Source organism: Talaromyces amestolkiae (assembly GCF_001896365.1).
Source record: "Talaromyces amestolkiae strain CIB chromosome Unknown scaffold7.1, whole genome shotgun sequence".
Taxonomy (NCBI): Eukaryota; Fungi; Ascomycota; class Eurotiomycetes; order Eurotiales; family Trichocomaceae; genus Talaromyces; species Talaromyces amestolkiae.
The window spans coordinates 215,656-239,823 of NW_024468043.1; the positions used below are offsets into that span (position 1 = coordinate 215,656).

Below are 24,168 nucleotides of genomic sequence, written 5' to 3' on the forward strand. Positions count from 1 at the left end.
AATTGCTCTACATCAAAACTCCTTAGAATTATGATATTGTAGCTTATTACAAGCCTACGAGCATCGATCTTAGCTACTAGACCGTGTGGAGACAAATGAATGACATCTCACAGTCTGATGCTTCAGGGTAAGGACCCCTCCAGTCCCCACGTCACTTTAGAACCACATGCAAATACCTATTTACACGTAGAAACATCAGTGCATACTAAGTCAATGCTTTGTCCACTATGCTCTGATATTCAGATGCCCCTAAATCCAGGCCAGTCTCTCTAATTTATAAACACCTGGATCCGCACCTCGTTGCTCCAACCAGCGTCTAATTTCAACGCCTTCCATGCCTGGAGAACGTCTACCGCGAGGACGTTGTCTCGATCCTTCCATACGGTCTCTCTTGGTACCGCGAGTCCTGAAATCATGACCATGATATGTTTATCAATATCTTTGCTTTCCAGACTAGAATGGTAAATGCCAAGTACACCTAGAGCCTTGAGATTCACGTCAAACTTTAACCGTCCACTGTCGACAACTGTGACATCTGAAGTCACCACAGCAGCAACACCTGTCATCTTGCCAATGAGACCCAAAACAGCAACGTGGGTCAGCAAGGACGTCATTGAGGAGGATGTTGAGGGACAGCCACGGCTGCCTTCGAGCGTGAATGTGCGGAGAGGATATGCGGTCAATATCTCCCAGCCTCTGACTGTGAGAGAAACAGAAACCAAAGAATATGCGCCATTCAGTGTCATGATATCGCTAATTACCCCGGTAGAATGTGATCGAATTATATAGCTGGAATAGCCGTCACTATGGTCATTAGAGGGGAAGGAGGAGCTTGAATTTGCCCCGGTTGTATTGACACCCGGAAATATATTGAGTGGGACAATGGTCGAGACATCTGCCGGGCTGATGTTGAACAGCCCAAGTATACCGCTTCCGGTGCGAGCCCAACCACTGTATGTCCCGATACGGAGTATATTTCCTTCATTGTAGTTGTGGTAAACATCCACCGTGCGACCTACAACACTTGGACGGAGTATGACCGTGGTATCTCGGGTCGTCGGTGCGGTTATTTGATTGATCAGTTCGATATCATGCTCACCTGGCTTGTCAGTTATATAGATTGGTCCACCTGAAACAGCCCTAGCAGCGGCATGAAACGAAGCATAGGGATGACTTGTTTGGAACATGTCCCAATCAGGAATGATATTCAAATGAGCCGACAAGAGTGAATTATGAGCATTACAAAATACGTGCCAAGGATGAGAATCCGCAATGTTTGGGAAAAAGTCATCGGAGTTACGAACAAGAATGCTAGGCTTGTTGGTCGGTAAATGAGAGTGGAATATGAGCTGCGGTGTCATTGACATGCATGAAATGGCACGAGTGCTGAAATATCTAAGCGAAGCAATTGTCCATGCCTAGAAAGGTTAGCATTTCCCGTAGTAAAAGCACGTATCAAGGCTTTGTGCGTCATCACTTACATCCTGATATGATGAGATGAATCGTTTTCGATCCTCTGCACTGACCAGCAAATCGATGTAGAATTGGGCGTCAGTCTTTACGGCATCGATGCCGGCCGATGTCAAAAACGAGTAAAAATCATTGTAGAATTGATTGATATCATCAGGATCAATCGCAAGCATTTTACCTCCAGCAACGGTATCCTTCCTGTCAACCTCTTTGAGCTTGTACTTTTGAGCCAGCTCTCCTTCTGGTGATATACCACCCCAGTAGCCCATAAGGGCATGCCAGACTGCAATGTGTCCAATATTTGGATGTCGCTGCCGTATGACGCTAGTTGTATGCCGCAGACCTGAAGGGAATCCTTTTTTGTTGGCTTCGAAACTCTTCCAAGCACGATGCCACTGTTCTTTGCCTTCATTATCAAGAGACTGCCAGTTATCATCAATAATCAGATTCACAACTTGGATTCCATGGGACTTCAAAGCATCAAGAGCCTCGAGTATTTTATCTTCGGTCAAATTCTGACCGAGTGCATTCCAAGTGCAGTATGAAAGGCCCTCGTACCAGTCAGCAAGCCACTGTGTACGAGCATCGTCTCCTACGATGACCATGTCGTCGCTAATGGGAGAGCTAGGTTCTGGCGGCAAGTCAGATACAACAGGTAATTCAACTGTAGTACTTGAGTCTCGAACAACTTTTCGAGCCTCGTAAATCAGCGAGCAAATACATTCTTCGAAAGTCTCCGCAACGGATGCAAGTATTTGAAATCGCGCTGCTTCTGTGTTTTCATTCCTGGCCTTAGCTACAATATCACCCTCTTTACCAGATCCAAAGAGGGTTAGAATATCGTTGACACCTGATACTGCAAGAAGAACCAAGTTTAGACCATCTGATCTTAGAAATGAACAAAGCATAGCGTCCTCTGTTAATCTAAAAGTTTTTTCTCCGTGTCGTGGAGCGAGCCAGGGACTCCACACCCGTACCAATGAGAAGTAGCGTAGATAGGACTTTGGTGTGCCGAGAGATACCTCAGCTCTTCCAGACGTCTCGCCTTCCGCAGGTGGCGCAGTTCCTGTGATACTCCATAGCAGCGCGTTTGGTGTTTCACTTCTCTTTGCATGGACCTCCAGTTGAGTCGACAGCCCTTGAATATATTCACCTATTTCATCTCTCGGCGAGTGTCCAGCACCAGATTCCGAAGCAGTATTTATATTGGAAAGTATAGCCCGATTTCTCTCTCCAAAGACTACCTCTCCGTCTTTGACAAACCTCCTCTGATTTGCCCATTGCCAATCGGTATCGGGCCCTGTTCTATAGCGAACTGTAAAGTTACCCCTCCCTGCAGAAGACGGTAGCTTCAGCTCTGCTGAGTACAAATAATGGTGATAATTCTGTACATCTTCTGTGTTTCCGATAAGCGTCGGGTTGGATGACTTCGATCTCGTCAACGGGAGCGACGTCCAATGCTCGCTTTGTAAAATATTATGCCATATTTCCACTTCCCAGTCTCGTTCTGGGAATGAGGTGCTAGACGAAAGAATCACAGTGAATTGAATCTATTAATAACCCGACATCAGCTCTATGATCAAGCCTAGGAATGGAACCGTGCCAACCTTGTCCTCGGCTATCGATCCCGGTTGCTGTGATCGCTTTAAGCATGTCACCTCTCCCAAAGGCGGATAGCACGTAACACGAGCAAAAAGAGACATCTGAGCTGGCCTGATAAACTTCGCCTGCAAGACTCGGCCACCAGATGACGAAGGTTGGGTGACGGAGAGGTTGTCGGACGTTATAGACATTGTGAGCGAGGTGCAGCCTCTTTTGGTCTTTTTCAGTCACACCAAGCAACTAACACCGATGCATACGTGTATATATTAGTTATTGGTTAGACAAAACGAGGAGAATGCTGTTGAAGAGAAAGAACGAACGAGAGAGTGCCTCTACGAGTTGGGCGTGCGGAGTGTCGACAGCGGCCTACGTTCCTATTGGCCAGAGCTGCGATAAGATGTGGCGTATCTTATCGCTCTCACCGCCTTAGGGTTGTCGTAGGCTTTAGGGTTACCCCTTCCCTAGTCCCCCAACAACCCAGAGAAATACTCTTCCCCTGCATCCAATTTGATTATCTGAAAGAATTGGGAAAATCCACGGGTGAGTATTTAATTAGTTCGGCATGTTGTTAACCCTAATCTAGCAGAGCTCAAGTAGCTTTTCTCTCGCATATCCCCACAAATGGCGAGAAAACTCCTCCTAGGAACAAACGTTGCGACTTCACATCGTGCAGCGCACTCGATATGCCGGGGAGGACTTTTCCACCGTCGTCTTCAATCAATTTTATAATCCTATAATCATTCCTGTGGCTTGTTATATGGCCAACAATACTCTCAATTGAGAGCACGGTAGCTGGCGCAATAAGATTGTATGGATCCTCTGAAGCCTTGACGTATCCGAGCAGATCAGGGATCGCAGCTGCAATCAGATTGTCATCTGCATCGAGCGAGATATTATCAATTGGATAGCCTAGCGGAATTGACTCGATTTGGATTAATTGACCATTTTCCAAACGATGGACTGTTACCGTGCCTGTCAAAGAATGCGCGACATAGAATAATCCGTTGTGATCACTGACGACCCCATTGGGAAACGCAAGTCCTTCCGTAGCTGCGATATGACATTCTCCAGACTCAATTTGGCAATACGTGAGGGTACCTGAGCGATACAGCATCTCCACATCACGAAAAGCACCGACCTTGGCATTGTGATCATTGGTAATGACAACGCCCGTGCCATCCTTATCCACAGCTAGGCTATTGGGTGATATAATCGCATCACTATGAATCGTTTTCACATATTTGAGTATATCCGAGCCTTCCGCCAGATCAAATACCTCGATAGTGGAGTTGGCCCCAACCACACTAGGGTCGAGGAAAGCTCCGGTAAGGTAGTCAATCGGTGGTCTATGGTTAATCAACCAAAATCGGAGCGTATTCCCAATTTTCTGTACATCAAAGCCTTGCAAATCCAAGTCTCCGTGAAAACCGCGAACGTCCAAGGCGCGTAGTGCGTACAACCCATCAGAGCCGGGGTGGTCAATATCCAGTACCGCAATATGATCAGTGCGAGACCTAGCTGAGATATTATATTTACTTCCACTTGGACTCCACCCTTGTCTAGATGTCAGAGCCGTACAAGCGCCATATAGTCTCCGACCGTGGTGGTCAAGCCACATCTCCTCACAGCCCTCTAAAAGAGGATGATGAACTCGTGTGCATGTCCATGGGAATTCGTCGATTGGCTGTATCTTTCGGCCAATTCCCAATACGACAAAGAGAAAATTGGACAAAAAGTTTTTGTATACTATTGAAATTGTCAACGCAGCCAACGCCCAGTACACAATCCTCGGGATAAGCCGGCCCGGGGGAGCTTTGAGCGGCATGTCTAAATGCACAAGAGATGCTGGTATTGAGTCAAAATGAGCGTTTTGCTCTATTCCGGGCCGTATACAATTGAAATAGGCCTGAGATATATCGCAAAAAGACGATTGACCATGCAGAAAAGGGAAGTGGCGCGATTTTGAAGAGCCGTCGGCCTTTCGAAGTGTTGCTCCAACTTCCAACAACCAACAACCAATAGTACCTAGGCCGACTGGCACTAGTCCCAGCGCTATTGTGTTCACCATAAACAGACGCGATTTCTGTATTATCATATCCTTCATGCTCTGTTATTGCTTGAGTTCAATTTGGTGGAAGGAATTATTATTGCGACGACATTCGGAAGTCTGGATGATTGCATGTACCTCTTCAACAAAGGGACTAGGATTCTTGGCTACTGATCATTGTTAATGATCAAAATCAAACTTCAATCTACGAATATATGCCTAGTCCCCTGCCAAGGCATCTAGAGGTACGTACAAAATTCTATTTCTGAAAAAGTCCGCCATGAGTTCAATGAAACGTTCGTAGTGATCACAATACTGACATCAGGACTTGGAGCTGGCCGCCAGCACTCCTCAGGGTTGAATATACGTATAGCGAAGTGGCTGATAATAAACAATGGCATGAGAACTCGGTGCTCTCATTTAAGTCAGATCAATGGCGTTGTAGTCAGACTGTACTTGGTTACTTTCCTTGCCCAGTAAGAGAAGAGGAGCAAAATGTCACAGCGTCAGATGTGGTACTCGTGCCACAATCAAGCTGAAATGTGTAGCATGTGTATGCAAGGTGTACAAAGTGTCAAATGCAGTTTCACAGTTCTGGTGTACTGGCAATCAACACAGAAAGTTTTTCCGATAGATGCTATAGCCAACTTAGCATCCGCTCATAACCACATACGAACAGCCGACCTCGCACAAATTCAGAAGTATGGTGGAGTGATCTTGAAAGAATAATTACCATGATATAGTATCAATGATAAATGCGTGATTATGAATAGATACCCCATAAAAAGGCTATGACTTGGAAGATCGAATGACGTGCGGCGAGCTCACGCCCCTCGCTGCTGCCCCTGTTTTCGATTCGATGATATGCACGAAAGAGTTAACATCGATGACAAGTTTGCTCTGACGACGGGGATTGTATTTAGAACAATCCTGCCCAAAATATGTTGAATCATCCGCCTATGCGACCTCGGGCTACTGGTCTATTATTATGTTGCGGAAATGGATCAAGCCCAATTGGCGTCCTGCTCGTATGGTCCAGACCAGAATAGAAGCAGTAAAAAAGAGCGACACCACTGCCAGGCCAATCAGCACACGAAGCTGTTGGCGTGCTGCGCCATTTCCGATAAGCTTCTGTGACCCATGAACTTCCACCTCGCACCACACCAACTTGATCCATTTCCCGGTTCCATCGCTGGTCAAAAAAGTGTCCCAGTTATCGGCGTCATAACACTTGAACCATGCTTCCGGATCGCCCTTTCGGGGTGTATAGACCAAATCGAGATTGCAATAGGAGAGGAGGGCAATTGCAGCACACCAGCCCGCAGCGCAAATTGCATCAAGCGCAATCACTACCCAAACATTGTATGGCAAACATGAGCACAACGTGGAGGCAGTGAAATATGGCTGAACGGCCATGGCAAGAGCGACAATCCCGATTGTCACACATTCTGCGGTAACTTTTGAGAATTCATGTGGCACGATGGCACCGTAGATCATCATAGCCAGCAAGTTCGCGAAGAGAACGAGGCGCAAACAAGGCGCGTTGATTCGGGGTTCTTTAGACTTGCGTGACATAATAATGCCCTCTTGATGGAAGATTCAGCACAAGGTATACGCACGAAGGGGTGTCGATTTGTGCTCCGAAGGAAAATCTTGAAACCCAGCTTGGGAGAAGAAATCAATTCGTGGCACTTTAGGTAAAATACAAGCTACTCATAAGGAGCTAGGTGATCGGGTGTCATTGTTTTAGGAACAGGCGATTTTGCCTATGTACGGCAGAAGATAGAGATAGGCTTCGAGTACATCGTGACACGTGCATGCCAAGAGGTTATTCGACCGCAGATCATGAGAAACGATGCCTTATTAAGTTTCTATAGAACGAATATTTCATTTGCCGAAGACGATAAATAAGCATATTCGGTATATGTAGCCTCATGAGGTAAGCCGTAGGGAAATGTGAGGCTGGGAGGGGATCACGAAGTCAACCTTGCGGGTCTTATGAGCAGAAAACAGTTTTAAAAGAAAATAATGAAACACTCCATTAAAATTCATATTTTTCAGATGGGTTGGAGTTAGGGGCAAGTTAGTGTCTTGGTTCGCGACTTCGCGCTCTCACCCCCCCTAAAACAGTCTAACTAATAACAGCTTCATACAGCGAGCCCTAACTCGCGATCCTCTAACTAGCACAGAGATGGGGCTTAGGCCTACCAGTAGTTTTTGGAGAAAGAAATAGCCTATCTGTTGGTAAAATTGGACTAAATAGAGCTTGAAATAACCTTGGGATAATTCAGTATGGACAGGCGTGCGCAGTGCAGTGCATTTTTATACTGAAGCTCCCTAGTATCGTATATTTATTTCAGTAAATATCGGAGTCAACCACTGGATCTGTAAAAAGTATCAGTCTACCTAAGTGCATCAGGGGTATGATATGCAAGAACTATCTAGTTATTAAAGATACAGGGTTAGAAAGGACATGAAGGTACTTAGATTTAAATATATATTAGTTAGCTAGTAATATCCATGTCAAGGGCATAAAAGCTAGTATTTTTAGAGAACAGCAAATAGCTGCTAATGACATCTACACCTATGTTTCTAACTCCTACCTTACACCCGTACTACTATGCCCTCGTAAACCCTCTTATATATCATAAGGGTATAATTAGTTTTTTAACTGCCATGACCCGATTAATTTTAGCGCTGGTAGATGATTTAATGAGTTCTGATCAGCTGTTGCTTTATTGTAACTTTTACATCCTTGCGCGCTGCGGTGTCACGAACCTTGGCGAAGCTCTCCCGGTGTAGATCGCCTGATTCGGCCAAGGTGAGACTGCCTTTATTTTATGTAATTCTTTAGAAAAGTCGCTTTTATCATAATCAAACCCCGCTAAGCGCGCAACTCTAAGAGGAGGTTTAGATTCTGACGTGGTGCGTACAAATGCATCGTCGTCACCTGGAATTTTTTTTTTGATTTTCAGTGAAAACGGTGTGCTTTGAGAAGTAGGTAGTGTAAGTTATTTTACGTAGTCTTTGACATGAATTTTGGAAGAAACAAAAGATAAAGTTCTAATGCCTACCTGTCCAATAACTAGGAATTGATCACTGCCATATTCAGTCAAGCAGTGCCCCGGAAAGTTAGCGTCATGGTCATTGATGCTTTAGTACAATCCTCAAAATCGCTTGACTGTAATAACTTTCCATCCAAGATCTTCCCAACGTGAGTTTTGCCAATTTCCTGGCCATCTTTTCTTATCTGAGATATGAGCGTCCTGAGACATTTTAGAGGACTTTTGGTGAATGTTGTTGTTGACGCGTTGTCTGACGCTATAATAAAACCATCCGCAGAAACAATGTAGCCACTGGGTGTTTTTGTGGATAAAACGCCAAGGAAGTCACACAGTTGACGATATTCGTCATACGATGACAGATAAAGTTGACCTGAAAACAGGTTGAGCTGTATCTTGAGAACTGTGGGTATGCGAATCGCCGTAACAGTCTTCGAAACTGGATAGAGATTCAGTTCGTCAAGAGAACGGAGACTTCGATTCTGTCGTGGTGCGTATATGTGCATCGAGACTACATTGGACCGTTGAACCTCACTATGCAGTTTGTTTGCCTCGAAAGGGCTGATAATCAGCATGTGTTTCACAACTGAGGGGACGGGTCCGTGACTGATCAGAAGCCACTCGACTGAGCGTTGGTAATCGTCCATACATGAACGGCCTCTGGGTCTCAAGACAGTTTCGGCGAAGTCGCTGGTAACGAGAAGTCCAGGAGGAAACTCGGATAGATCCAGGTGATTGGCGGCCGATGTATGTCGAAGAATCTCAAATGCAGGTCGAAAGGCCGCGGTGTTCGCCATAATTCCGGTAGATACAAAGGATATTACATGCTCGTCAAGGTGGTGTTCTTTGGGTATTGCTGGCGGTGGCCTCTGAACCTCCCGCTCTCTTTCGATCTCCGGTGAAAGTTCCCGCTCCTGTTCCTCGTGAAGCTGTGCGGAACTGAAATTTAGATCATTGAATAGACGGCATCTCTGCTGAATGAGGTGTAAATTTCTTGTCTGAGAGGGTACGGCTTCAGGCTTAAAGTCAGACGAGTGGCGTGGCCGGTATCGTTGTTCAAGGGTTTGAGACTCTTCTTCGAGAAAGGCTTTTGCCTGTCTAGATGGCATCTCTCTTTGATCATGATACAAATTCCACAACGCGTTCTGGCGACCAAATCGCTTCCCCTGAACCGCCCAAAGGGGTATGCTGCGATACATGTCACTCCATGTTTCTGTAAGGGTCCAGCGTATTACGTCTGGTACTCCAATGGACCCAGTCGATCTTCCAGGCAGAGAGGAGATCTTATTCCTGATTTCTTCTGAAATACAGAAAACGACGGATTGTCCCTTGCCTAATTTGCGCATCCTCATGCATGCTTTTGATATGATCAGTGGTTGTTGCATGAATGAGGATAAAAGTTTGCTTACCCTGTACTAACTTGTCTTTTGTCATACCGGCCCCGAGGATCACTGCTGCCCGATAAAATGATGGTAACCGCAAATCAATACCCCTCGTGTGAGCTTCATCCAAGAAAATATAGCATGCCTCAAGCTGCTTGGCAAATGGTGATATTTGAAGTGGTTCAATGATTCCAGCGCGGTCCACAACGCAGATGACGTCGAACTCGTTGACAAAAACAACGGCCTGTTTTTGCTTGTCATCCGATGTTATGCTTAGCCAGGCTCGTGCAACCTGTAGGTTGGTGAGTTCTAATATCTGGGCACCCACATCGAGAATAACTTGTGTTGGCGGATCGAGAGTCACGACCATGTCCAGCAGCACTTGTGCGTCCGAGATGGACTTGTTGGCTCGCGAGGGTATAAATGCCACCGAATTCTCAGGTCGTAGTAGATACTCCAGAACCAATGCGTTCGTGTGATTTTGCTCTGGAAGGTCCAATTGCGTTACACTCAGAGGAAGGGTCTCGCGGGAGTCATTAGTGCCACTGAAACCAACCATTGGATTTGTCTTGAGCTCGCCGATATCCCACCCCGAGGCAGACAATTTATTTGGAAACTCCTTGATTTCTTTAGAAAACACAATATGGCTGAGAAAGTAATCGATAGTGCCTTTGGAAAATTTAAAGTGAGGGAAAACATGAGCCACACAGTGAAACCGATCCTGGAGGTTGATGCCGCCTAATTGGCGGTATGCCTGTGGGAGCGTTGGCGCATCATTTAGCCAGATCTGAAAGTCAATTTCCTTTTGATCTGATTTGACTAGATGGTCAAACGCGAGAAGCACCTCTTCGTCATCTAAACCGCCGTAGTAATAATTCAGGCTTGTGAGGACGATGACAACTTCCGGGTGACTGAATTCCGATCTTGGAGCTGGGTTGTCCTTCGCACGATATGGAACCGAAAGCCTGCTTGCTGGGTGTCTTATACGATCAGAACCGTAGTTGACCCTCCAACGCTTCTGTCCAAGGCAGAAAGCTAGAACACCACCAGCAAGAAGCCCCCTCAAGAGAAGAAGCGCATCTTTCGTGCTGTCACTCCAAAAGCTGGAGGGGGCTTCGTTTTCAACGTCGTCAATCTCTTGCGCCGATAAGTCAGGATTCAGAATATACTTCAGAATGGCTCTCCTCGATTTCTCGGTCTGCCGCGAGATCGCTAAGGAGTCAATATTATTCTCACAGATGTGTTGGGCAATCCGTCCAAGAAGCTCTCGACCCGCACTATCGTGCAGCAATCTTATTCGAGGAAATCTCCCTGGCCGGTGTTGATCCACTTCGATGTAGCGAGCAAATTCCTCCTTCATGTCTACAGCGTACCTCCTTACCAGCTCCAAGATTTGTTGGACGACAATCCATCTCTCTGGGCTGAATTCCAAGAGCTGCTGAGCACCCATAGTGTAGATAAGCTCAAATTTGACGCTAAAATTCTCATCGCTCTCATCCACTACGTCGCGAGACGAATTACGGAATAATTGAAGCGTTCGAAAAATAGATCTCCCAATCTCAATCTTGCCCATAATGAAGGATTCAAGGCACATAAGTCTGAGAGATAGTATGTGTTCCGGCTGGACTAAGAGAATCCCCCCGGTCTTCATGCAATCTCGACACATGCGCTCGGTCTCATCCGCCTCCGATATACCTATTCGAAGTGACCGCGACACAGGCAACTGATAGATCCGTCGACCCAGAAGACCTCCAAGCTTTGAGACCAGCATGTGAAACATCTGACCTGACTGTGGCTTAGCGACAAGAACGCGGACTAAGCGAGATCCGTCGGCCAGAGCAGCTGCAACAATGGGCACGATGACTGAGGATTTGCCTTCACCCATGTTGAGCTGCATGACTGCGTTAGAACCCGGTTTTAACGTTCGCATCTTTCGCGCTATCTCCTCCTGCACGTCTCGAATTAAAATTCCATTCTCGATCTCCAGCAGCAGTGACTCTGGATAATCGTATGGGTCCCAGTTGGAATGGCCCTGGTTCTGAAATTCCTGGATAAGATCCTCGGGACGATCTATTAGACTCACCAACCGCTTTGCGCGCTGCATTGCCGTGATAGCAAGTCCGTAAGCGAGAAAGTAGCGTTTCCATCTTTCCGGTAGCCGTGGCCATCTTTCCTGCGTTAATTGCTGTAGTAGAAGGTTCGGGGATATTCTCGGCCATGTATACCCCTTTGACAAAGTTTGCCATACTCTGAGTGAGATTTTTGCATGTGCATTCGTCGTGCTCGCCGCTGTGGTAAAGATGGACAGTCGTGAATGAATAGCTTTGTAGGTTCGTTCTAAGTGATTTTGACATCGTTTGTCGTAAGACTGAATAACACCTCTCAGGTCGATATTTGCTGATAATCCTATATTATATTTTTGTTTCTGCTGTAAGGATTTTATACTTGCTTGCAGCCTTTCAAGGTATTGCGATTCATATTTGGATCTGGGCTGGGACTCCAAAGTACTGAGTATTGAAACCAACCTCGGCACTTGCAGATGAGAACTCGAAAAGGTGTGTAAAAGGTTATGTAAGCAAGGCAGATCCAGCTCGATAACAGGAAGTGGACCGAAGTCCTCGCTAAGAACATCGTCAATTGAAATTGATCTACAGCATGAAGAGGCAGGGTTCACAGTGATCTGGAAAGAAAGCAATGGCATGTCGATAGATTGCACTGGTTGGCCGACAATGACAGTCACTATTTCCACAAGATAGTGCCTCAGTTGCCTGTTGTCGAACCAAATAGAAAACCTATCATTTACCTGCTCCATAACTTTTTTGACGTCAAAGTAGTCAGTAAATTTGAGATTCCCCTTGGTTGGAGGAATCGTTGAGGAAGAGATTGGCCACTGTTGACGCAAGTCTCGCATGAATTCATCCAATGCTTGTCTCCTATTGTCTTTCGTACGTTTCTTTATCCGCGACTGAAACGTCGGGTAACTTTCCCATGGTTCAGGAGATAATTGGGATTCCGGGGTCGTGAACCAAATGGCGCCGCTGGTACTAGATCTTAATTCTTGCTCATTGAACTCGTACCCTCTTTTTGGCCAAAATCTTGGTCTGCGGGGCGGCCACAAGACCCCCATATCAGTGAGAGTATACATCGCTGCAAGGACTCTCAGAGCCACCATGTCCGAACGCTTCGAAAATGCCAAGGTTGAAAGCCAAATCATGACTTGATACTTGTTCGGACGAGAGGGGTGGTCATAGAATGCGCGATGAATACCACACCAATTTGTGGCAATAATTTTATTTGGATCCAATATGTAGCTAGCATCGTATCGGATATTGGCCGAATCCATCAAAGCTTCAGGGCCGTTTATACTGTCATACTTGGTAAGAAAATTCCAAAGATGAGAGACAATGCTTGAAGATTCCATCCCTTCCAGGAATCCGTAGTTGTGGTTAAGAGTGTGACAAAGAGTATAGATGCGACTGCACTCATCGGACTGGTAAAATCTGTCGCGACCAGGATAAATGCAATCGTGTGTAGTTGTGAAGTCTTCAGCTCCAAAACCTGAGACCCTAAAGGTTGATGTACGAAGTCGAGAACGTTGCAGTAACTGGGGGTCTGAGTCTGGCAATGCAGGCTTATCTATCGGGATGTTTGGATAGAAAATTCTCATCCTACGGTCCTGGTCGAATATATCCGCCACCTCTTTCTGAAAATCTTCATGATGTGACAAGCAATGAAGATCTCTCCGCCACTTGATCGTCTGCATTATTTTTTCATTGTCCGGATAGTACTGCCTTTGAGGAGTGAGCTCTGCCAGCTTTTCCAGAATCGCGGTATTTTCTAGTTGCAATTGTGTAAAAGAACGCAGGGACGCGGATCGAAGAATGCATAATGATTCTTCAGTTCCCGTCTTTCCAGTGAGAGGGTCTGGGATACAAAAGGAACTAACAGCATGCAAATAGCATAGCAGGAGCTTGCTCTGTAGACTTCCGTTGTCGACCAGTCGGCCCAACTGACTATCTATTGAGTAAGAATGGACACAGGTGACTTGTTGCCATCCGATAATGATTGCAATGTGGCCTATCACACGTTTCCATGTCACAGGACCCTCAGGGATAAGCACCATGCGTTCGTCATTGACTTCACTCCTCAGTATCAGCTTATTGCGAAGACCAACAAGCGTACCCAAGGATTGGTCCTCAGCAATCACCATTCCAGGGTACTGGCGAGATCGCATGGCAGAGTGTCCCACCTGAAGAGTGAAACTAGTTCTCAGACGGGGTATCTCAATTTCCACGATAGAGGAGCCCACCAGCGTACATTGCATTTTCGAGGCATTCTCCAACGGGCTTAGGATGTTGGACATCTGCTTTGCCGCCTCACTTCGTAAGCAAATCAAACTGTTGCTACCTTTCATGAGACACCAATCACGATGTGCATCAGTCTTTTGAAGTTTCCAGTTGCCATTTGATGCCAGCCATGGGTTCTTGATGGGTCGAAACTCCACGTATCCTTGATCCATGTTATACCAGTGGGTGTAATCCTCCACGAAAGCGTCAGGGAACCACCCGGCGAATAGTCTTGGTGGAATAAACTCCAAGGTCTCCCTTTCATCTATCGCACGAACACAGAGATCAAATATTTTTGATCCAGAAATCTCCTTTTTCCCGAAATGTATCGTATAGCCCCTGTGTCTCCGCTGTCCGGAAAACTGCATTCCGGGAAGGTTACTGGGCATCACCTCAACGAGTGACCGCCCAAATAAAGACTGATACGTTTGATGGCGTTCGTACCTAGAAGGCAGCGAAGCAAGCGGGCGGCCATTGATGAGTAGCTCCCCATTCAGAATGTTATAATGCACACACAAGTCACTCGTTTTTGAGGATTCGGATGTCATTCGAGTAACTAACCAATAGTTAGTCTCTCTTGATACAACAGACCAAGGAGAGCCCTTGTGGTATGCGGCCCACGTCCGTGCAATAGCCTCATCTAGAGCCGCGGATTGTTTACGAAGGAGGGTGCTGTTTTCGGCTATGAGTCGATAGTAACGATAGGATAAAGACTTCCATCGAAACATTAGAATTGGAAGCAGCGCGTTGGCTTTCATGTCGAGAATACTTTCCCTGTCGTGAATCATCATACAGCATTGAAGGAAAATTGTTACCGCCGATGTGCTCTCCACAATCCGAGAAAGATGTGCTCCTTCTGTACCAAAGGTACATGCACAAATCAAGGCAATGTGAGCACTGTGAGCCATCAATGCGGTACGATGACTGTCTTCAACTGTGCTGTTTGCCTTGTCCCTGACAATAGTAACCCAACGGAATGCAACATCCCGTACGTATGATAGGTTATCAAAACAGAGATCGTGTATTGCGGTGGAATTGGAAAGGGAGAGCACTCTCTGGATGATCAGAATCAACGCCAACAGCTCCTGAGCTGATTCCCAATTTTCTTCAATTCTTTCTGCCAACTTTCTGACCTCGGTTAGCAGTGCCACTGCGAATCGATCATCTTCGAGAATAGCATGTCCAGTTCTCAAGAAAGAGCTTCCGGCCGGGCCCGCCTGATTGACCAACTGTAAAAGAAAAATGCATGTTTCTGTCTTTTTCCAAACGACATTTGGCATGGCTAACTGCCGGAGGATGTTTTGCCACTGTATGTGCATACCGAGTGGCATTGCACAGAGCGCCCTGTATTCTGCAAGCGTCATGTCCTCCGGGCACATATTTAGAGAGGAAATGACCGTATTAGGGGCTGGTCCATCACTGCTACCTGCTGGTCGAAATAAAAATTTCTGTAACGATGAACTTTTTTCAGGTAGCCGATAGGTGCACAATGTTGCAGTTGTCTCCTTTCCGAAGTCAAAGTCCGCCACGAAACAGCCAGCGGAATCATCATAATACTGGAGATACATCCCGTTGTTAAGACACACATCTTCATCAGTCACGTGAATGATCCTCCTATCCCTCCTGTGTGTGCCAAGGTGAGGTTTGACCTGTGAAAGAAGGTGGATTCTTCCTGCGTCTTCGACATGAGTATAAAAGGACGATAGCCCACGGTATGATTGAGGCCTGTAATCAGCTCGAGGTCGATTATGGGCGGAGTACTCAACGTGCAGAATACTGAGAAAACAGAGCGTGGCTTCACGCCACCAGGCGAATGGCTGTGGTCTCCTCAGTTCGAAGACAGTTGACTTGGCCTGTAGGTGATTAGATGACAAAGGCCATTCGTGAATCTCGATGCTGATTGCTTTTGCCTGCTTATCATAGCCACAACGCCCGCAAGACTGGCTATGGCGGGATTCATGAATATTAAAACGATGATCGACTATAGTGTCGATGTACGTGCAGTTCATTTTATTGACCAGAGCAAGTAGATCTCGATATTTTTCTTGCTTTAGCTCAAGTTCTGCCCGCTTCGCTGCTCTCTCGCTAGCAGCGCGTTCTTCGATCTCTGCCAATAACCTCTGATGGTCTGCAGATCTATCGAAATACCGTACCGGGAAACAATTGGAAGTACCAAAATCCTTGAAGATGCCTGACCCGCGATATAGTATGCGGGATCGCCGTTGCTCCATATATGCCTCTGCATGTTCCAATCGTACCAACTGAGATTGATAGGGTAACAAGAGTGATGAATACATAGTCATCGGGATACTACAATCATATTCCTGGAGCATGGGATGTAGATGAATTGCTATCTTGTCACAAGCAATCCACAACTCCAAGATTGTAAGAAGCATAATTGAAACGGCTTCTGGATTGGAGGAGTATACTGGCAGCGCAACTTTATGGTAACGGTCGATCAGGTTTCTCAGCTGCTGACAGGCGCTTCCTTGTGCTAAATGGATTTGAAGCCAGCTCTCAAGATGAGACTCGACCCAGCTCTCTACGGTGGCGAGGTTAAAGAGGTCATACTCTGGGTCATGGAAGTCTAGATGAAAGGGGAGCTCCGTCGCTTGATAATGTCGCAGTTTTGGCCGCGGCTGAAACTCTGCGGAGGCTGAAATGCGTTGACGTTGATGAATACTTTCCAGCCATTCATCTAGACCTGGCGGCGAACAATAGATGGCTTCTCCGAAATTCAAACTTTCCAGGCGATACAACCCTATACTCGACCTGTTTTGTGACACAACCGAGTCCCAAGCCTGTTGGATGCTGCTGTTGGCATGGCCAAGCGCATCTTCAACGACGTGAAACCAAACAGGAGCAATGGCCAGATCAAGCTTCCGCAGTCGGCGAGCGATTTTAGCTGTCATGATGTATTTTTCTTCGGCATCTATCTTCTCACCGAACATTTGGAGAAGCATAGCCATGAAGAACACCATAAAGTGCTTGTAAAGTTCTGCCGTCAATCCCTCGTGCACGCAACGTCTTTGGATGATTAGTTGAAGAACCACTCGAATCATAAGCCAAAAAGAAGATCGCCGCCAAGGCATTCTAGTTTTGGACCATAGCACTTCTTCGCGAGTATTCTTCTGTATCTGTATATTCTCTGAGGCCCGACATAGAGGTCGTAAAAACGTGATGAAAAGTTCGGTTACCATGATTGGCTTGGTTGTATCTCTCTCCTCTTCATGTGACTTCCCAGCTTTCCTCACCTTAGGCGTAGTCTCGGGTGCGGACTGATAGCTCATTCTGGAGAGAGTCTGCGCAATAGTATGTTGTAGGGTCGGTTCCTCAAAGGTTTCCCGATCCAAGCCAAATGCCGGGCCCGGGAATTGACGCTGTAGCCGGCCCACGGTGCTATAGACGGATTCATTATGAGGCGATAATTCGAATGCCTCTGTCTGGATCTCACCCTTAACCGCAGTTAATAGAACTGCGGCGTTTTGACTATGAACATAGATGGGTAAAAATCCCCCTTGAAACTAGATCAGAATATTACTTGGTAAATACCATCTCGATGTAGCTTACCGTCATGACTCAATTTCTGCAGGTTTTGTAACAATTTACCTTCGTTCACATCTCCGTGAAATCCAGCTTGGCTTTTCAAACGGCAAACCATCTCGATGACAGATGCGAAAACCCCATCCTGCTTCACTGGGACACAGGTTCTAAACCGTTCGAGGGCTTGTATTACGCTATCAAGGAGCGCAAGCTCGTATTCAGGATTATAGTCATCCTCTTGTGGAAGCTTAGGAGGGAGAAACACATGATGAAACATATATCTCATAGCCCCGGAGGACAAATTGGAATATATCGAGGATGTAGACATGATTCTAAAGATATATTTGCGTATTTTGTCAGTATAGAGCTATGTGAATCTGGCAAAGGCACGGTACTTAAACAATTCGACCTTCGTGAGTTCTCTAGACAATCATAAACTCAATCAGCCTTGCAGCAGGGTATGACGTGCTTGATCAACGTCCTTCCATAGTCTCAGGTTAGTTTCTCAAAGATCTGCTATAGCTGTCTAGCGAATAACAGTTTGTGCGACGTTAAGGCGGCAAACGTGTTCCATGAATCATCAATTTCTTGCAACTATCAACCGCGCCAACCGAGTGTATCCCTTACAATTCTACGTCCTTTGATGTCTAAAAAGCTCTAAGGTGTAAGACCTGCATCTATATCTTGCCAAATCTATTATTTGACATTGTTGCTCTGAGATAAGAAAGAATATTACTATTGGTTCCTCGCTCCTGCGCCGCATGCATCTTTGCCAAATTGTTGCTAGTCGCGTCATATGAATCACATTCCACACGACGAGGTTCAGCCTTGTCGAAGCTACATACAGGATGGTGCAAACTCGAGTACGGAGTTTTCGATTGGACATTGAAGTTCGACCAAGTCTTGCCATTCAGGACTGTCAAGCTTAGGCAACCGAAAGAAACTGCCCATAAAATTTCTTGAGTCTAAAAAAGCATTTACGCAGCGTGGCAAAAGCAGGAGTACATGTATCTTGTCTTGCATTCCAGTCTTGTTCGTCAGCCATGCCTCAAGCGATAATGTAGATGCTAGATATTTCCGCAAATGAAAGATAGGACCCGCACGATTGGATCACGATAATCAGAGTCCTGACAGGGTACTGAGTGTTACAGTTATGAGCTTGTCAGTCCATATCCCAATCCTTGCGCCCCCCTCCAACATCATCCGCATCTTCTACCATTGCTCACTTATCTACCTAACATTACACCAGCTTATCAGAACAGAGCATTCACTTTCCTTGAGATAGCCCATGAGGCAGTCCTGAATGATGAACGAATCAAACCAAAAATTCATGCTGACTATATTTCTCGATTAGGATGTTTCAAAGGGATCATTTCTTAACATCCATATCGAGTTTAGTGAAAAACACCAAGTCTGAGGGCCTGCAAGCATATGTGAGGAACTACCAGACACCGTATAAGTCATTTTATGCCTTGAATCAAATAATATGGATCAAGCAGCGGTCTGCATTTAGGATTAGCTCTTAAGGCAAACGTAGCTCTTAGTAATAGCGAAGTAGATGTTGCATCTTAGGCATAGTACAAACACCTTCCCGAGTTGTAGCTTTCGAACCTTGCAACTTGCAGCATCGTAGATGGTATGTGGGCCTTGGCCAATTCACAGGCTCAGTAGTGAGCTTTATGTCTGTAGTAATGAGGTTGTGCAACAAGGTCCAATGCAGTCACCCCTTTTATCAGTGTGAATTAGACAACAGTTTAACATACGTAGATCAAAGACTATACTAATATTTTTCATTATATATCATGAATATTTTTCGGTGATGTTTATCTGTCTTCAAGGAGAAAGAGTCACTTCCGTTGAAATTGTGCCATACGTCTACTTGTCTCAAATATCTGGGGCAGCCTGTCACGAAAGAATCAAACCACAATGTCTGGTAGGTTTTCATCTTCAATGAAAAATCATTTCTGACGGCTGTAATCATCCCAGTGAACGATGCTGAAGCTCGGACGTGGTCTATGTATCCAGAACTTCACAGTGATGTGTTATGCTTGCTAAGTGCCCACAATCTTTTCTATGAATTCAACAACGTCGACGAGGGGAACGATTGTACGAGAAGCTACGACACAAACATCACGGGTCGATTCAAATGCTTCAATACTTCATGCGAAACTGATGGATGGTCGAGCAAGGTTGTGGCAATCACAATCCGAACGTACCCTGGGCCAAAATACAATGCGAGAGTTTATCACCAACACTGTGAAAGCTGCGATGGCCTGAGCCGTCCTATTTTGAACAAGACGTATGCAGAAAGGGTTGCATACCGGCTTAAAAAGTGGAACGGAATACACGTAGTTCCACCGATTTACTCCACCAAAAAGAGCGGACCTCATTTCAGTGACTTATGCGAAGGTTGCAAAGCCGGCCACTGTAATGCTGGGGGACGAGGCGTGATAGTGAATGGTAGGGTCATAGAGGCCGAGTGATCGAGTTTGAAAGTACAAGGCTCCGTTGAGAAGTTCGACAATTAGGTCCGTCTTTTTAGAAGAAAAATGTTCTGAAAGTTTAAAAGTCATAGTCAATTTCCTTTCAGTCCTGTCTCGCTGGTAATTTGTGCGTTGAGTGTCAAGATTCTTTCTTGACAATCGATCTTGTCCGCTTCCAGAATTTGTCATCCTTGATGAAGTCCGGCAGATCGGATGATCCTTCCTCGATTTCCTGGATCTGCATCATCAAAACAGCTGTAATTGGAATATCGTAATCGGTCAGAAAGACAATAGTTTCTTTCCAAAATGATTTGAGAGTACCGCGCCTATCATAAGGATTGGCGCGTTCCATCCACTGTGACCAATGGTGAACAGTTAAGCTTGCGACTTCAAAGGCTATCTGGAACCATTCAATGTGTGACTGTCCGTGGAATTTGCACCATCTGATTTCATACCGGAATCTTGCGAGTTCGAAATGGACGAGTTGCTCAATCCTCTCAGGGTATCTAATATCGTTGTAGGACTTTAAAAGGACCGGATTTCCATGGCCACATTTAGCCCATTCATCTAGTCGAACATAGACTTTTGAGCGGCCAGTGAATCCCACCTTGATGACACCAGAGAATGTCTTTTCGGTGTGCGTGTACAAGTAGACAGATCCATTTTTTGTAGAATTGCAATTGATAGGTTCCATCAACTTTGAAAGCAAGGTCTCGCCCTTGAAAGCCTCATGCCTTGCAAAAACGACTACTTTCGCGTTAGGAATAACAGCAACAGTGTGATTCAGGGAAGGCTGTTCCAATAGTGGCAGGCTAGAAAAGCCTTTCTCGTGTTTGAGTTTAGGAATCTCAAGACTCTCACTGCGCTTCCTGAATGTTGAAAATTGGTGATATTTTTCTGACGAGATTTCATTCTGCCACCGGCTGGCTAAATGGAAATTCATATGGGAACCCCAAATCTTGTTGCGATGATGACGACCACAACAACATTTCTCTGCTATATCAGCCAGTATCGGAAGCACTTCTTGAAGTGAAAGGCTACTGTCAGAAATGGTGTTGACCAGGTCAAGGGCGGCCTTGTTGTACTCATTGGTGATGCCGACCTTACAGCATCTCTTTCTTTCGGGGAGATACCAAATGCATTGGCACGCTTCTTCTCGCAGCCATGACTCTGTATCAGCAAAGGTCGGAAACTGATCGACTGTTGGCATGGCCTTCATTTTGCCCTAGACGAGTGAAATGACCAGCTTAAGATTCCCGTGTTAGACTTTGGCATGTATTAAGAGATTTTTATTCGTGGCCTCACCACACCGTCACAGTCCGGGGTGTAATAATTGTACGTGACTCTTTACCCCGCAGATTATGCACATGATCGAGAATCAAAGCCACCCTATAGGAAACACATTAGCCTACCTGTATATCTGCGATTTAACTTTGCGTCAATCTGAGCACGACTGTCATTTAAAATTGTCCCGAATAAGAAAAGCACCCAGCATTGCATTTTTGAAATGGGGCTTATCATGATTAAAACTTGCCCATATGCATCCACTTCGGATTCAAGCCCACGATTGGGGATAACAGATGTATTGAATACAACAACTTGCAAGTCATCAAAATTCTAATTTCCAATGAGAAATATTCCTAATTGCGCGAAGTACGTATGGCGAAACAAAGTTGTGGCATCCTTCAAAGATAAAGTATAGTTCGGAGTAGAACTGAGTATCATGAATATTACTCATGGTAGATGGGTTGTGTTAAAGAGTCTGTTACCGGTATCTGTCGAACCCCGGCCTGTGAATTGATTTTTGGAAATACGAAGGGCTACCACCTCAATCGGGCTTTCTCGTGAAAGTTGACCAAGAGAGGCTGCGGGGGAGACAGCCTTTTCTTGCAACACACCCGCGACTACTACAACGCGAATCGTTGCGTGTAGATTTCGAATATGTTGGAGGAAACGTGCCACGGTCTCACCGCTATTAATGACGGAGTCGACCAGAATTACTGTTACCAATCCCTCGAGATGCTGTCGGCGAATATCTGCAGGTTGCCAAGCGTGGAGGAACGACGCTGCTGGGAAGACGTCATTGACTCCTGAGGCCATTGGCTCGCCTGCACGCATGAGCGCTACAATCAACGTGCGATGCTCATGGGACAGCTTATATCCATCTGTATCGTGTCCTTGCACATGTCGGATGGCATATATCTCAAGACCAATGAGGTCGGTCAGATATTCAGTGGCGAGATATGTTCCCACATTTCGATGCACGCTTCGAAGCAATGTTCCAGTATACCTTGAGTCACGCATGTTGGTCATGAGTAATTTCGTCGCAGCTTTTTTCGTGGCATCTATTACTGTCAATTGGGGCAAATAACTACCCCGAGCTAGGATTTGCGCAACAAACTCACGCTGCGTGAGTCGTGCCTCGGGCAATTTCTCAAAGCTAAGAAGTTGCGCTGCGCCAGGTGTAAGAACTGCTTGATGAGCACGCAGACCCTCATTCTCGATTGCACCAGCCAAGGCGTCCTCCATGGTTTGGCTTCTCGTCTCTGCATCACCCACAATCACCACAGCTCGATCGGCTTTCTTTAGCATGGGCAGATCTAAAGGACTGTCGCCGAACGCCCACACGAAGACGCCATAAGATACTTGCAAATGACTAACAAGGGCCTCTTTGAGTCCAGGCGTTACTATCAAGCCACCATGAAGTCTACCTCCCCCAATAACTGTGATATGCTTGGAAAGCCCTTCTTTTTGAAGAATGTGGTCCCAGATCCGGCCCACCCCACAGGTCACAATCATTAACTGGACATTGGAATAATATGCAATAAAATGGAGTAGACATCGCATTTCCGGATACAGGACTGTTTTCTTAGCCACAGCTTGACAAAGAATTTCGAAAACATTGTCATCAACTGCCTCTTCGTACATCAGAGCCGCTTGAAGAAATGCGGAGTATGAGTAGCCCATAGGGCCTCCAAATAGCTTTTTCAATGGGCTGCCCCCTGTCATTTTATCGGTCCGACAACGATTCGCTTCTTCCCAGAACATCAATCCTGTATCTCGCGCAGTCAATGTCCGGTCCGCATCTAGGACTATTACTGTCTCGCACTCTTCGTGTTTGGCTTTCATAATCGTATCTAATCTTAGCACAGCCTGACTTACGCTGTAGTGCTCGTTATGTCTTACCAAGTCCATGATGATCTCATGCACTCGATCGGCCATGACTTTATCGCCCAGCTGCATGTACAGGATATCGCGACGGGGGCATACTCGGCGGAGTTCGGCTTTTTCGGCTTCTTGCCAGCGTTCAAGGTCTTCTCTTGACCATGGAGGACGAGCCTTTTCACGATCATCACGTCGACGCTGATAAATGACATCTGTAGACACATTCAAGTATAGTATGTGTGTATAGATGTCCAAGTCATTTTCCGTGTAGACGGCATTCCCGGTCTGCGTTCGTGGATCCCAGAGTAAGAAATGGCCTGCAACGACAGCCATGCCTCCCGATAGTCGAGCTTTCTCTTTGATGGATTCAATTGCACATCGGCGCCACTGCTGCTGCTCTGGGTCTTCTGCTGCAAGGAATGTCTTCATGCCTCCAGGCACAACAGTATCGATGACCTGTGAGCCGTCATAAACCGTAATAGGTGTTTCATCGTCGCGAAATTTGGTCCTCAGTTGATTTAGCAGAAATGTCTTTCCGCAACCGGAGATACCGTAAAGGCCAATAATTATGGGACGCATTGAAGACGATGGAAGCGATTCTACGCTGGGAAAGCTTGCAGACTGGTGAACAGAAGGCATTTGTAATAGTTAATTCTGCTCGACAAAACTAATCAAACTCAAAGTTCAATTTTTGGATATAGCAGTAAGAATAAAGGTGAAGCTTGTTATTGCTCATGCGAGGAAAGAAACCGCGAGTGCCGTTGCGAGCTATATGTATACCTCAGAGAAGGTCGGGACCATTGGCCTAGTCCGTGATGCAGTAGAGCTATCAAGGAAGAAGCGGCGATATGTGGTATAAGCTGCAACTGATAGCTCTGAATCGGTTTCTGTCGATCCCGTACCGCTCCGCAACTTCATCGAGGTTATAATGTCTTGCAGGGTTTACAACCTCCCTCACAACACAGGTACTTCTGCTGAGGCCTCCCACAGTCCTGTAGAATGCATAACGCGAAGTGTATTTGAGGAATATGTAGATGTACGGCAGCAGGTGGCGGTACTCATTCGTAC

The 24,168-nt window shown here is 46.0% G+C and overlaps 3 protein-coding genes across 3 annotated transcripts; all 3 read right to left on the reverse strand.

Annotated features, from left to right (window-relative positions):
- Window positions 1–269: 269 nt before the first annotated feature.
- BHQ10_004137 (uncharacterized protein) lies at window positions 270–17,780 on the reverse strand (the record flags this gene model as incomplete). The annotated part of the gene is made up of 7 exons (XM_040876470.1): window positions 270–1,418; window positions 1,482–2,326; window positions 3,724–4,586; window positions 8,536–9,394; window positions 9,591–11,661; window positions 12,367–17,426; window positions 17,480–17,780. The coding sequence occupies 7 exons, from the start codon at window positions 17,778–17,780 to the stop codon at window positions 270–272; spliced, it is 11,148 nt and encodes a 3,715-aa protein (XP_040732641.1).
- Window positions 17,781–20,074: 2,294 nt separating this feature from the next.
- Window positions 20,075–21,154, reverse strand: BHQ10_004138 (uncharacterized protein; the record flags this gene model as incomplete). The annotated part of the gene is made up of 1 exon (XM_040876471.1): window positions 20,075–21,154. One exon carries the CDS (start codon window positions 21,152–21,154, stop codon window positions 20,075–20,077), a length of 1,080 nt encoding a protein of 359 aa, XP_040732642.1.
- A 515-nt stretch (window positions 21,155–21,669) lies between these two features.
- On the reverse strand, window positions 21,670–23,679 carry BHQ10_004139 (uncharacterized protein; the record flags this gene model as incomplete). The annotated part of the gene is made up of 1 exon (XM_040876472.1): window positions 21,670–23,679. The coding sequence occupies one exon, from the start codon at window positions 23,677–23,679 to the stop codon at window positions 21,670–21,672; it is 2,010 nt and encodes a 669-aa protein (XP_040732643.1).
- Between the last annotated feature and the right edge of the window lie 489 nt (window positions 23,680–24,168).